This window comes from Erpetoichthys calabaricus, chromosome 2, assembly GCF_900747795.2.
Source record: "Erpetoichthys calabaricus chromosome 2, fErpCal1.3, whole genome shotgun sequence".
NCBI lineage: Eukaryota > Metazoa > Chordata > Cladistia > Polypteriformes > Polypteridae > Erpetoichthys > Erpetoichthys calabaricus.
In genome coordinates this window covers 219808082-219824098 of record NC_041395.2, presented here as the reverse complement: position 1 = coordinate 219824098, position 16017 = coordinate 219808082, and the positions used below count along the sequence as shown (strand labels likewise).

Below are 16017 nucleotides of genomic sequence, written 5' to 3'. Positions count from 1 at the left end.
TACAGAGTGGTATTTTCTTCTTCCCAAAATTAGCATTATTTTGGGAGTACTAAATGAAGTCCGCCATCTGAAATAGCAGTTGCTATATCACTTATTTTACTATCTTATCAAATGTATACTACAATTTACAGTACAATTAAAGTTGTACAAATTCTACATGTGCCAGGTTAGATGAGCCTTTCAGTAAAGATCTTAACTGTGTTTGGACTCTAATAAAATTATATTTATCAAGTGTACTCTATCATAGTTCTCCAGGGAGAAATTTAATTAGGGAACTTGTCTGGTAGTCTAAAAGCTGGTTGATTTTAACATTGCTATGTATATAGTATGATTTGTCTTAACTTTGTATTTCTAATCAGTTTGTAGAACAACTATTTAATTCAACCTTTGAAAAAGACCAAAAATATCATTTTTGAAAGGTTTAAAGTACAATTTCTCACAACATGTAATAACCAAGAATTAAAACTGATAAACATACAGTTTAAACTGGATAGAGAAACAAACAACCTGTAATGAATGGAAACACTTACATTTTAATTCCATTTTAAATGAGTTCTGAACCAACCAGAATCTTACATTTTCAGGTTCTTAGTGAAAGAGCTTTAATTCAGCTCTGTTAGTACAGGTATGGCACCTTTTCTTATGCAGGCTATTAACCTCTATCAATAGCTAGTATTTTCCTGCAAAATATTAAAATTCCTTCCCCTCAGTAGTCTATTGTCTTGCTCATCTATTGTAACATTTTTAATGCTTTATGAATGGTTTATTTTAGCATTATATTTTTGGTTTTATTATGTAATTATAATATAGTTAGCTAGGCTTGTAGGATAAGTGTGTTATATAACAATAAATTCAGTTGAATGCCTTTTTGATTAAGCAAATATATCCTGTTTTTTTTTTCCTTCATAGGATATAAATGCTCATGCTTGTGTGACTGGGAAGCCAATTAGCCAAGGAGGCATCCATGGCAGAATCTCTGCAACTGGCAGAGGAGTATTTCATGGTATTGAGAACTTCATCAATGAAGCTTCATACATGAGTGTATTAGGCATGACTCCTGGGTTTGGGGATAAGACCTTTGTTATTCAGGTAAAGCCAGATGGCATACATTTCTATTTACTAATTTGGTTTTTAAATACATTGCACAATGGTTCAGTTAATGAGATGAAACACAAAGCTGTTTTGACTTTTAACTTGGCATAGAATCTGTGTAGTTTCAGCAAACAATACTTGGGCATAGTGTGCTGCTAAATAGAAAATAATCTTGCATTAAATCCATCTGTTGAACAAATTCTTTTGAATGGAGTCCTATTGATTTCTTTAAAAGTGCAATTTACTTGCCTATTTGCACCAACTTGTTATTTAGAATTTTATAAAGAAAGCATTAAAATCCACAATAATTGAATTCAGTAAAGGAACATCTTTTTTATGATCCCTTGCATTCCCTTCAAATTTTATTTAATTGGAAAGAATTCAGGTTTGTTTTTCATTTTTTCTTATGAATATTCTTTATGTTAGTGAATACAATAATTAGAAGAAACAGTCTGATGGTCTGCCAATGACTAACTGTGCTTTTTGTTTTGGAGACGAACATTAATCATTTTGCATTCGTCTATTTATCTGTCCATCCATTGGTGAATTTGTTACCTAAACTTGATTAAATCATTCCATTGTCTGAAAGAGACAGAAGCCTATCCCAGCAGCTTTGGGTACCAGTATGGTGCAGGGAACATTCATGTGCAAATTTGTACCAAGCCACTTTACAGCCATCAGTCTGTCTATACATGTATTTTTTAGGATGTGGTAGAAAGATTGGAGTCCCTATAGAGAAGCTCATGTAGACATTGAGAAAAATGTTTAAATTCTACATGAAAGTGACTGTACCAGGACTGAGATCCTGTTTCTTAGGAGTCTCTTTGACGTGGACAAATTTGTTGGTACCCTTAAGTCTCATTTGAAAAAGTGCTGTATACCACCTGAGAGCGATTAAATGAAAAACAATTGTCCCACATCCACATGTTACCTACATGTCTTTGATAGTCATTGAGTAAAAAGCAAAGCATGTGTGAAAAAAGGTCAAGTATTTTGACACATTTGTTGGTACTCCTTAAAAAGATATTAAATACTTCGATTAAAGTGATTTTTCAAACTAGCAGTTTTCTTCAATTAGTATCACACATGCCTCCAATCGTGTAATCAGTCATTCAGCTTATTTAGTCACTCGGCTGTCTGGTATCACTGTGTGTCCCACACTGAACATGGACCAGAGAAAGCAAAGGGGAGAGTTGTCTGAGGAGATCAGAAAGAAGGCTATAAGACCATCACCAAGCAGCTTGATGTTCCTGTGACAATAGTTGCGAATATTATTAAGAAGTTTAGGGTCCATGGGACAGTAGCTAAACTCCCTGAATGTAGCCACAAGAGGAAAATCGACACCAAAATATGCAGAAGGATGGTGAGAATGATAGACAAAAACCATGGACAACTTCTAAAGAGAGAGAAGCTGAACTTTAAAGTCAAGATCCATCAGTGTCTGTTTGCACCATCTGTCACTTTGTGAGTGACAGGGGGATCAATGGAAGAAGAAGACCCAGGTGGACTCCACTGTTGAATAAAAAATATAAGAAAGCCAAATTGGAATTTTCTAAAATGGACAGATGAGACAAAAACTGGCCTTTTTGGCAAGTCGCATCATATCCGTGTCCCAGACAAAAACATTAAGCTTTCAAAGAAAAGAACACCATACTTACTGTGTAACATGGAGGGGGGTTGGTTATGTTTTGGGGATGCTTTGCTGCATCTGATATGGGGCACTTTGAGTCTGTACAAGGAACAGTATAATTTCAGGATAATCCTCGAACAGGATAATGAGCCAAAACACACAACTAAAAACACTATTCTGAAGTGGCATTCTGTGAGCCCTAATTTAAATCTTATCAAACATCTATGGAGAAAAAAAATAAAACATGCAATCTGGAGAATGCCCCCTTCAAATCTGGCACAGCTGGAGCAGTTTGCTCATGAAGAGTGGGCCAGACTATCTGTTGCCTGGTGAGAAAGTCTCATTGAGAGCTTATATTATGTTAAGGGTCCCATCATTTTTGTCTATGCCATTTTCATTTGTGTTATTTTTGGAAATATTCTATTGAATCAAAACTCTAAAGCAAGGTCTGTTTTTTGTTAAATTACGGAATAAACAATAATGGGTACTAATTCCTTTTGTCAGTTTTCAGCGGGTTCTTCTTTTTTCGTGGAGGAGTACCAACAAATTTGTTCTCATTTGTATCACTGCCAACCACAGCAGCACTAAGAAAGAAATTTATCTTCCTTCACAAACAAAATTCTAAATTTTCTGTTTACCTTGACTTAAGATTTACCAACAAATCCTCCAAAATACTTGTAATTGTTTGCGATCTGTGTCTGCTCTAGAAAGTTTTTTAATTTGACTTCTGATCAAGATCACGCTGACTTTTATTCTTTTGGAGAAGGGTCTAACGGCAGCCTGCAATACCTATGACATAGGTCAGGTAATGTCCACAACATTAGTCGCGAAACACTGAGTCAAATAACCCTCCCACAACCCTAATCTTAACCATAGTTTAACGGGGCCCTAATGTAAACATAGTCTAATGTGATGGGTGTTTTGTGGCTGACGTTTCGTGATGCTGGGGCATTACATGACTGACCTCATAGGTTCTGCGTTCTGCAGTTGCACTCTGTTGTTTTTCTGAGGAGATGGCATTAAATAGAAACAAGTCTTGCATGCTTTTTACTGGTCTTTAAATTATTCAGGTAAACATTGTGTAGTTTTGCTTGTACCTGTGTTATATTTGTGTTTTATTTTTTTTATTAGGTTCAGTAACAACTAGTTTAGTGGGCATTGTTTAACAAATAATTTATAGTTCTACCCAGACGTCCAGCTGGTTTCCACTGCCTTGGAGGTATAATTTGGGTGTTGCATCCTTCATGTACTTTTTCATGCCACATTTAAACAAATTCTTATTCTCTGCTTTCCCACACAGGGATTTGGTAATGTAGGCCTGCACTCCATGCGTTATCTACACCGCTATGGTGCTAAGTGCATTGGTGTTGGAGAAGTAGATGGTGCGATTTGGAACCCTAATGGTATTGACCCCAAGGAGCTTGAGGATTATAAATTGGTAAGTTCCAAATTTAATTTAGTATGAGCCTTTTAAAGCTATGTAGTCTGTTATTAAAGAAAATGTTATTAATTTGTTTGCAAGTCAACTGGAACGTTCTTGTACTGCTTCATGGAATAGTGTTTTGAATATTGAACCAGCTCTGCCACATTTGGCTAATATAATTTAACCAGTAACTGCACACTGCATGATAACGTTCAGTGAATACACTTGACTAGAGCATTTAGTTTTCATACTCTCTCTGTATGTTTAGCATTCGTTTGCTCAGAGGTTGATGTGCTTGCTGTTTCCTGAGCAGCTCTTCATCTCTCCACCCTAGCGGCCCACTTCTTCTCTTCTTTTGTCGGCATCTTTTCACGTTAAAACTAATGAAGTCAGTGTTTGTGTTGCAATTATTTAGTATGTTTTCTTTAATTTTTCACTTAAGCTGGCACTTAAGTCTTCAATCTGCCTCAAGAATGATTTAAGATATGAAGGTGGTAGGGATGAAAACGGCACCCATACGCATGCGCCGCACAGCCGCCCTGCTGGCCGCTGCAGAGAGTTGATTTTACAATAAAATAAAAAGAGGAATAACCTTGGGGGTCAATCATCACCCCGAAGCGCATAGTAAACGTCATGTAGTATATGTGTACCAAATTTTAGGTCAACAGGTCAAACGGTTTGTGAGTTACAGGTGATTTCAAATACTGGACAAACGAACAGCCACGGTAGCGTGTTATATAAATAGAGAGAGTTCCTATTGATTTTCTGTGGCAGTTGATCCTAGTGAGTGCTCATTCTGTTTTATAGTAAGTTGTTTTAAATGCAGAAATGGGCTGCATTTTATTCTATTTGCAACACCAGATCAATCTTTTCTATCATTATTTTTTTTACATCCGTTTACTTTGGTGTTTATTAAAGAGACAGCTGTGGCAGTTCGTTATCTATTATTAGTTGTAAATTGTTACAAGCAAGGCTTTGGCCAGAAACTTGTTTTTCCAGAGTAACCATTTGGAGAAAATGATGATGTTCTTTTAGTTAATTCAGTAATAAGCTAGTTCCTAGTGTACTAAAGGTAAGTTAATAATTAATACTTTAGCAACAAGACACTGTCAATTTTAAATTTGTCTGAATGTTGCATGGGGAGCATTCTTACCTGGAGAAGCAAGCCAGAACAACAGAGCCACCTAGTAGTAATGTGAAGCTACTACATCTAGACATCATTGCAAATTACTTGTGGCTCATTTTCAACTGCTTAAATCTTAATGTGTATTTGCCATCTGACATGTCCAAAAATGATATTCATGTTTACAATAAGTGATACTTTTTTTTGTCATTTACAGCAACATGGCACCATTGTAGGTTTTCCCAAAGCAACACCTTATGAAGACAATATTCTTGAAGCAGACTGTGACATCCTCATCCCTGCAGCCAGTGAAAAGCAGTTGACAAAGGCCAATGCACAACGGATTAAAGCAAAGGTGCAGACAAAGTACTTTTTTTTTTTTTTTTTTAAATATACAGATCAGACCAAACCACAACTATAAAAAAAAATAAGATACTGTAGGTATATAGAACTTTTTTTACTAGTATGACTTAAAAAATTAAGCTGTACAAACAAACCTGGTTAACTTTGACTTTTGTTTTTTTCAGATCATTGCCGAAGGTGCAAATGGTCCAACAACTCCTGAAGCAGACAAGATTTTCCTTGAAAGAAATATTATGGTCATTCCGGTAGGATTTTTTTCCAAGCACTTAAAACATATTTCCATTATTAACATTAGGTTTGGCAGAAGACCAAAAATGAGACACTTGCACAATTTATGCCCTCATTTATGGCTTTTGTGGAGTGAAATGCATTAGCAGTGCCTGAAAAAAAAAAATGTCTGCTTAAAGAGAAAAGAAGTTGCAGTTAAGAACAAGGCTGACACACAAACGTATCTGCAACCCAAAGTACACAGTACAACTAAAAGTCTCATAATAGCATTGGCAGTTTCCAGAGTGAATTATTCCCACTATTGCACTAATTAATATAAATATAGATTACACTTAATGTAATAATTATTATTATTAAAACACATGAGCAGGTTTTTATTTTCTTTTGACATTTATTGAATGGTTATTGTGAAAAAACCCTTCTCAATATCACTGTCCCAATATCATTGTTGATTGAATAGTTAATCAGATGGTCTGGTGTTTAGCAAGTCGCAGTGCTGTGTAGGGCTGGATGGTAATATGATAAAGATAATTATCAAATATAATAAACTGTTTCGATAAAGATAATTGAGTGTAGGGTCCTTTTTTCAACAGATTTCTTAGTGTAGATGGCGACATGAGACTTTTGTTTTTGTTTTTTTTTTTAAATCCACTACTGTTTGCCTTAGTAAATTTTTCATACCTTATTTTGATATGCAGCACCAAAATTACATCTCTATCAAAGAAGTACTAAAACGGGTTGTGCGGGACGCGCAGGATTTTGGCAGGGATACATGCATCTAAATGTCAATCAGGTCCTCTGTAAATTGAAATTGTTTTTCATATTGTGGAACATCCTAATGAAATCCATTCATATATTTTGATTATGGTAAAGCTTAAATTTATCAGAGCAAATACAGTACATGGCAGCTGGTTTCTTTACTTACAAACAACTATTGGCACTTTCTACCCTAAGACTGATTTTACTTTTTTTTTTTTCAATGGAGTTAAAATCATGATTTTGAGACTCTTTTCATCATTATGTGCACTATTTTTTGTTACCCCTGAGAACTCAGTCTTTCTCCTTATCCAGATGCCATCTCCAGCCTTTCATTTTTGTCTTCTTTCTTATTGGATAAAGTGTTGGCAGAGTCCAACCAAAATAGCAGAGCGTCCTGTCACTGAATCCTCTGGCGTGGTTGAACATGCCACAGATGTGGTTGTAAAATTTGTTGAGCTGAGGCAAATTCACTACACATGTGAAAACAAAATCCAAGGACAACTACTCATGAATGTATCTTATTCTGCCCACCAAACGTGGCATGATCTCTCATAGCAGAGAAAGATTATAGCAGAAACCTTTACTACCTTGTAATAAAGATGTGTAGAGATTTGTAGGCAAATACACCAATAGAATAGCTAAGATAAAACTTTAGTATTGTCACTAAGCACATAAATGCACTTATATGCGATTGTAACAGAGTAAAAGTAAGAAATTACTGGTCAGAAGAAGTGACAGGTCCAAAGATTGCTCAAAACATTTATGGACTGAATTAGCTAGTTTAAAATATGACATCACAGCAAGATGCAATGCTTTGGAGAATTTGTTTAGAGGGTTTTTTTATGTCAAAGTATTTTGTGTACAACTGATCTGGATCAACGAGAAGTTTTTTATGTGTTTGTTGCATTTTAACACACGATAGAAGTATTGTATATTGCATAGTACAATCGAATAAGAATTTTACTGGATTCTGTACACATGATTATACTGATCCTATAATCTCAGGCTAATTATTATTTTAATATTTTTATTTTTATTTAAAGGGCTTGTTGTAGTTGTTGTATTTTGACACATGCAGATTCGATTAGTATATAATTCTAAACCTGCTTTACCCAGTCCATGATCACATGAACAATGCACCCAACAATGGACCCAAGACAAAAACTGAACCTGAGTCAGTGCTGTTCACTCCTGTGCCCCCTTTCACATAAACTTTACCATTTAAAAAAGTGTATAACTATAAACCAAAGTCCCCAGAGGAAGCCAATGGGATGTTAGTTTAAAACATTTTCACAGAAGAAAAGTCAGTGTGCACAATGCAACTGTTACTCATATCTTCATATCCTTTTAACAGACATTTACCTATTAAAACTATTAAGTTTAAACACCTTGAGGCCCTTTGCAAAGCACACTAGAATACAATTCAAAGCAACATGAGGGGGCAAAATATTAGCAGCCTTGCACTTCTTTCAAAAAATGCTCCACTTCTCCCAGATAAATGCTACAGTTACAAAGGCTTTGGGTTTACATATTTATTTCTATTTGTTTACATTGGAACAACACAAAAAGCGGAGAAAAATACTGGAATCTGATATCATTCCACACAGAACTCCATAAATGGACTGGACACAATTATTGTAGCCATTCTATTGTAAGTGAGTATGTTTTAGTTGTGGTCAGTTGTGTTTCATTGTCAAATATTTGCATGTTGTATCATGTGAAGGAATTTCCACAGATACTGTGAAGTTGAAAGCACAATAACTTGAATAGAATTGCAAAAAGGCATAGTGTGCCTAATCACTATCATGCAACATCTGATATCTTTATTAGTGTACTTCTTACTCTGAAAACCCAGTGATTTATTTATTTATTTCTATTTTTATAATTTCCAAATATTTAAATTAGGATTAAAAACACTGTGATACAATTGTATTTTAATGTGGATTGTCTTGTCTGTTTTCTGTAATCTCCAGGGTTAATTCACATAAGTCATTATTCAATAATAGCATATTTTGCAGTGCAATTTGCAAACTCAATTAAAATAAAACAATAAAAAAAAGCAATCAATCATATAGTCTATTAAATTCAGGTGTGTCATCACCTTCCCTTCATATCTCTAAAACAAAAAACATTCCTAGTGAGGTACTAACTAGTAGGGCATTGAAAAGGAGTTCTGCATGTCTGATTAATTAAGGGAAGTATTACTAGATGTCTGAGGTTTTCTAAAGCTTCTTGTAGTGTGAAGTTCACTTTTTTTTCTAATAATAAGTAATATACAATGATCTTCCTCTACTGTGATAGAAGACAAGTTAAGGCTGTTTATTTGAAAATAAAAGTATTAGAACAGAGCATTGAATCAAATGAAAATAACGTATCAAGTATGCCAGTATGCTTCAAAAACATTTCCTAAAACTCAACTTATATCCGTCATACGACCGAGAGCTTTATGAATACAGTGCTGTATCAAAAATATTTCTGTATGCATAGGGTTAAAGAGCAAGTTTAATAAAAATTTTGAGCACAGCCTTGCATTTTTACTTTAGAATTACATAAATAAGTTCTTGACAAGTTCTGATAAAATTCTAAACTTCTGATAACAGAAAAATGCTTTTTCTCACAGAATGATTGTGGGTGGATTGGGATTCTTCTAGGTGAGCAGAATAAGTCCTGGTGCAAGTAATGTGGTATAGGATATTTTAATCAATTGTTTTCATTTCAAATTTTTTCTTGTCTGTGTTTTATCATGAAAGTGCCTACAAAAGATTAGCCTCCACCGGCTTGTTTTTATTGGTGCCTAAATTATTAATTTTATATTACATGTACGCCCAGCAATACTTACCATTTGAATCCAGCAGAGGGCACATGCTCCCTGGGAATATGTTAGAGATTGCAGCTTTTTAATAAACCAAAATCTCTCTCTCATATATAATATATATATATAAAATATATGTGTGTATGTAGGTATAAAGAAAGGATACATATAGCTTCTTTTAATGTCAGCTTAAACTAAAGATAAAAACCGGAAAGAAGCTCATACCAAAGCCCAATACTAGTATGGGGTCCCAGGAAACCAGCCTCATCAGCTTTGGAAGTACTGGTGACATTGTTTTGGGAAGACACAATGTCATCCATCCGTCCATAGCTGAGCTTCCAAGTTCAGTGCAATTTCCAGAGGTTTTACATGTTTGTCACAGTCTTTGTTTCCAGAATAAGAGCATGCAGTTTCTAAACATGGTATGCAGTCTTTTGCTGGCATAGCCTAAATTGAAATGGTACACAGTACCTATTGACCATAAACTGACTGTCAGACCATGGGATTTAGCTATTTTTTTAATAGCCTACCTGAGTTGTCTCCACTTGTCTCTTCTCATCTCTCTGTCAGGTTGCTTACATGGCAGTGATTTTTTTCTTTCTGTCAGCTAGTTTCCATAGTTTAGATATTTCAGCTGTGCCAGTTCAAGACGTTACTTACCCATTTTGAGTAAAATACCAAATAATAGATTGAAATTTAAGGATCGCACTCGCACACTTCAAACTTTTGGCTACACCATTGGAATCTTTAATAAGGACTGGCTACCTTTGTTAAGGATTCAGCACTAAACTTCTAAAATACATTTAACAATTTGTGTGATCCACCATGTTCTCTGAAATCCTTAGCAAAAGCCAGGAGCCTCCTTCCTGCCGAGTTCACAGAACACAGGCTGCTCCGACTTCTCTGTCTGTGTAAGGATTTAACCTGAAAGAGCACAGCTCATTGCATAACTGAATATCTTCTTGTTGAGTGCTAAAGTAAATAAATAAGGCAGTTTCAGTGAGATAATGCCAAAACTTAAGTTTAGACTGAAGTAATATTTATTTGTAGAGAAACTAGGCATATTTTTAGTTTATTTCCAATCATATGTTTACCTGTTTGGGGGGGGGGGGGGGGTGTTGCAGTACTATTTTATTATTATTATCAGATATTTATGACTTTCATTTGTTTATGTTGTTCATTCAATTGTTTGTTTTCAAATTTTTTTTGTCAGTTGTATATTCAAGCTTCTATTTTTTTTGTAATTTTATTAATATGAATTTACCCAAAAACCATATTGAGTCAAAGTTCAAATATTGAATCATGTTTTACTTTAACTTGTTATAAACAGCAGTGATGTTTACAGGACGCATATTTACACTGCCCATGCAGAGAACTGAAAGTTTTCAATTTTGCAGTTGTTTTCTCTCTATATATGTATTTTAATGTCCTATTCGTGGGTTGAGGAAAGAAAACATGCAAGTCACAAATATAGACAACTAAGGGAAAAAACTTTTATGAAGTAGTCAAGCTCAAAACAGGAGATATGTAGAGATTATACAGAAAAGGAGAAGTCAAAAGAAATAATATTATGAACTATGCACAGTGCCCACCTCCTGTGTTCTGGCCATGATAGGGTGGGGGGACCCACATCTCTTTTTTTTTTTTTCTTGTCCAGAACATCTCCCCTTCTTCAATTGTCAATCCATCCTATTGGTCAAGGCTGCTCTTTGAGTACTCTACCCATTGTTTCTGCTAGCAGCCTTCGTTTGCAAGCCCCCAAGCAGCCAGATTGCACTGTGTCTCTACTGGAGTTGTCTCAGCACTGAGAAATAAAAGGTTACAGCACATTAGCGTAGCCCACTCACTGTATTATTATCGTTGACAAGTGTTGATAAATAAAAAAAACACATTATATATATATATAAAGTCACCAAATTTTAATCAAATCAGTCAAAGCATTTTAAAATTTTGGGGATATTAGTTTTTCTATTGTAAGGGTTGTTTTTGCTCTTAAATATTGATATGTCCGAAGGTCCTTTCTTAGTGGGTACATACAGCACTAGATATACACATAGGAAATACTGTTTTTGAGTGAGTGACTTTATATTGCATTTGATCTAAGGATGCTCAGAAAAAGAAAGATACTGCTTCAGAGAATTAACAATTTTAATGTAATCTTACCAAGTAGTAACATCTCATTTAACACTTTCCATCAAGTTACTAAATTCGATTTGAATAGGTTTTTAAATAGTTTATAGTTGTTACTAAGTTTGTGAAGTATTGCAAGACAGGTAAACAAAACTGATCCAAATATTGTGCTGATTTTTATTCTTAAACCCTGAGATTTTGTGAAACATTTTCAATAAACTAAGCACATCTGGAAGTGATGAGTATGGATCAGTAATGCAGCACACTATATCATTAGCAAAAAAAAAGATACTTTTGGTTCAGTTCCTTTCCTTAGAGTCCAATAGCAGTGACAAGTATAAATGGTGTCAAGCGGGCAGCTCTGTCCAAGTCCACTTTTTAAAGTGAAGTCATTGACTTTACAATGTTTACATAAACTGATGCTGCTGGGCTAGAGTAGTAAAGTTTAATTGATGCACATTTATTGGGTTCAAATCCAAATGTGCATAATGCTTTGAAGAAGTTGCCCCATTAAAGTTGATCTAGGAATTCTGTTGCTTTTGAATTGTGTGTGTGTGTATACATATACACACAACATTCAACATATGTTGAATGTTTGGTAGTAATTGTGTGCCTTTAACAAATCTAGTTTGATCTTGTAATGAAGGAGCAGCTTTCTCTGTTCTGTTTGCTTTGGCCTGAATCTTAATGTCATTGTCCAGAAAAAACCTTGGCCTGTAGAGTACCCATACATGAAGGCTATTTTTCTTGAGAAAAACGGTAATTGTCAACTAAATTATGTTTTAGTTAATAGGTTATCTTTTCTACGTTCCATAAACATGGCATCCAATTAAAAACCCTTATTTAACAACCTTTTTTATTTATTTTTTCTTACTTAAAATAAGAAATGTGTTAGGTGATGGTATGGCCCTGGAGCATTCGCACTGAGAGATCTAATAAATGTTAATCTTAACAGATTTGTGAAATTTTGAACACCTCAACTGTCTTATCTAGCTCATCCACAAACATTGCCAGCAACTTCAGTATTTTACAATCAAATCTCTAATTAGGTTTCATTTTCATTACATTCTGATGTGCACATCATCTTATCGTATTACTTAAATATGTTACTTATTTCTTATTTGGTAACTTGCTCCGGTGGCATTGGTAATTTCTGTAATAGCATTCAGAACTTCTTTCTTATGTATTTGTTGGGCTAGCATTTATTTGCTTTTTCACCATATAATAAGAAAGATGACTTTTTTGAGTTCAGGATTGGGTAATCTTACATATTTATCATCAACTTTGAATATACTGTATCACTGATTCAGCCTGCTGCCTCTCTGGTTTATAGTTTATTATTGTTTGAAATATATGTGATTATGTCCTCTCAAATATGCTGTCTCTAAGCATTTATCTGAGACTTACAGGTGTCTCCATATGTACAATAGTTTTCACAAAAACATCAATATATGTGGAGATAAGTGTCATGTCATTTTGAAACTCTCTTAATCCAGAACATGGTGGGGGGTGGTGGAGCCTGTCTTAGCTAGCATAGGGTGCAAGGCAGGAACAAACCCTGGACAGTCCATCGCAGGGAAAACGCACATACCCTAGGTCCAACTAAGCATTGCCAGTCCACCTAGCCTGCATGTCTTTGGACTGTGGGAGGAAACTGGAGCACCCGGAAGAAACCCATGCAGACATGGGGAGAACATGGGGACTTGGGACACAAACCCTGGTCTCCTTACTGTGAGGCAGCAGCACTACCACTGTGGCACCATATCACCCTGTGTAAGTAATGCATTCTTTATATTGCTGTCACATTCTCATTTTGTCCCTGTGAATTTTCCTGCGAATCCATCACTGTAATAATAGTACTGTACATCCTCATTCTTCTCCAGTCCATGTGTCCCTGGCAGCAGTTCAGCTACACAGGTTGTCGAATGTAACAGCACTTTTAGCTGCGTATTTTAGCGTATGTTCAGTACTCAGAAATTTCATAAAAATATACATGTAGTTAAAGCAAAATAATTGCCTGAAAACAAGATTTGTTTAAGAATTGTAGAATTTATTTAATGATTGAAGTTGTACAGAATTGCTTTCTAGTAGGTAAGATCAGGAATGAGAGACATAAACTCAGTAATAAAAACCCTGAGAAACAACAAGAAATATAGTGTACAAGCAGATTTCCCCTTCTGCAGCTGAATGATGTCAGCGTGTAGTAAAGAAGTGAACCCCGACTCTTAGCTGCAAGGAGAGAATAATAAATTGCCACTTGGTTCGAGCTTGTGGGAGAGCTAATGAGAAAATGGAGCAGTTTAGAGAACAGCAAAGGAAATAATGATTACCTGTCAGACACAGCGACTCCGAGGTCAATTAATTGATCAGTAGGTTCTTATATAGCTTGCACAACTTTGAGGTCAGCTCCTTGCTTCTGTCAATATAATGGGTTTTTACAGGAAATATGATTGCGCAGACCAGTATTTTCCAGTAAAGAAGTGCAAAAGAAAACTAACATCATAAAAACAAATGAATGTGATAGCAGGGCATGTTGTCTGTGATTCACTGAAAGATGTCACTGTATACATCTTATTGTTCAATAGAATTTATTTATATAGCACATTTTATACAAATGTGTAGCTTAAAGTGCATTGCAAATAGTAAAAGAAAAATACTAAAATTAAAGGTAGAAATGGAAGAATACTTAACAGAGGAGAAAATAAATTAAATTACAGTTTAATTCGGGTAGTTTGTAAGTCCTTAATTGTTACAGCTGCAATAGTTTCTGTCCGATTTGATAACATATACAGTGATGAGGTAGTTATGATCTGTTATAATGAAAACTCCTAGAAGATCTGATGCTGAGGTGATTATCAACAGAGGTAAAACCCTTCAACATTTCGAGCATCAAAGGCAGTTGCAGAATGTTTAGGGCAAGTGGCAGTGGTTCAGAACGTCACCACTGGGTACCATGAAAAGGATACACACGGGTCATTATTGTTATGTGTACAAAGTATACTGAAACTCTTCCTTGCAGCAACATGTCGCCGCTCTCCATCTCCATGATTAGTGACTTGCCTCAAAACTTCTGTCTTTCTAAACCCTGTGAGGGAATGTCAAACTTGACAACTGTGGTTGCTTAACCATGTTGCCTTGAGGATATCAGATTACATGACAAGGAATCAGAGAGGAAGAAGTATTACATGACTTTATGCAGATATTCCAGCATACTTTTACAATTCCAAAGTGTTACGATCTCTCTGCATGCTGACAGCTAATTAACTTGCTGCCTAACAGCACCAGTATGGTGAATTCAGCCGCAATTTCTGTCCCTTTTTCCTTTTTCCATTTTGTTGTGGTACAAAAGGCATGAGCCATCAGACACGTGCTTCTGTTTGCTCAGTCCAAAACCTGCATTCCTTGAGCCTTGTGGCTGCATTCTGTACATTGTACCTCTGGGAGAGCACTCATTGGTTGTCCGCTCTAGCACATACACTGACTGCCCCTACATCTTTATCTATATTGTCAGGGAGTGTTGCAGACTGGTGTGACTGAATTACTGGGAATGTGATACCTTATGACTGGTGGTCATATTTGCTTGGATTATGTAAATGAAGTCCTCAACTGAAAATCGCTGGAAAAATCATGTAGCGTGTTGGGGACTTTACCTGAATTAACTGCCTTACATCTTGCCTGAAGAAGGGGCCTGAGTTTCCTCGAAAGCTTGCATATTGTAATCTTTTTAGTTAGCCAATAAAAGGTGTCATTTTGCTTGGCTTTTCTCTACATTCATAATGGCTAACACGGTACAACACCCTAGTACTGCCTTACCTTGAAACTTCTGTCTTCCTTACCTAAAAAATCTAAGACTTCACCAGTATATTGGTAAATAAGGGTAGCACAGACTCAGATACTTTTTTAAAAAATAAACTAGCTTAATTTTTCAATTCCAATTCATTTTGTGATTTGTAACTGGAAAAAACTGTGCAATAGTTTTATTTGAAGGAACAGAAATACCAGTCTTTGGGAACAAATACAAAGTATAAAGTACAGTGTATATAAGTACAGTAATCCCTCCTCCATCGCGGTTCCAGACCCCCCCGTGAAAGGTCAAAATCCGCGAAGTAGAAACCATATGTTTAGATGGTTATTTTTATATTGTCATGCTTGGGTCACAGATTTGCACAGAAACACAGGAGGTTGTAGAGAGACGGGAACTTTATTCAAACACTGCAAACAAACATTTGTCTCTTTTTCAAAAGTTTAAACTGTGCTTCATAACAAGACAGAGATGACAGTTTCGTCTCACAATTAAAAGAATGCAAACATATCTTCCTCTTCAAAGGAGTGCGCGCAGAGAGAGAGAGAGAGAGAGAAAAAGCAAACAGTCAAAATTCAATAGGGCTGTTTGGCTTTTAAGTATGCGAAGCACCGTTGGACAAAGTAGCTGCAAGGAAGAGAGCAAGCATTTTTCA

General features: G+C 35.6%; 2 protein-coding genes across 2 annotated transcripts in view; one reads left to right on the top strand and one right to left on the bottom strand.

Moving 5' to 3' along the window:
• sncga (synuclein, gamma a) overlaps positions 1 to 16017 on the bottom strand; it is a 405959-nt gene that overhangs the window by 304153 nt on the left and 85789 nt on the right. The window lies entirely within an intron of this gene.
• glud1a (glutamate dehydrogenase 1a) overlaps positions 1 to 16017 on the top strand; it is an 83353-nt gene that overhangs the window by 50305 nt on the left and 17031 nt on the right. The window contains exons 6-9 of the mRNA XM_028795181.2: positions 910 to 1089; positions 4023 to 4160; positions 5486 to 5623; positions 5796 to 5876. Coding sequence (XP_028651014.1) covers positions 910 to 1089; positions 4023 to 4160; positions 5486 to 5623; positions 5796 to 5876 — 537 coding nt within the window. The remainder of the gene's footprint in view (positions 1 to 909; positions 1090 to 4022; positions 4161 to 5485; positions 5624 to 5795; positions 5877 to 16017) is intronic.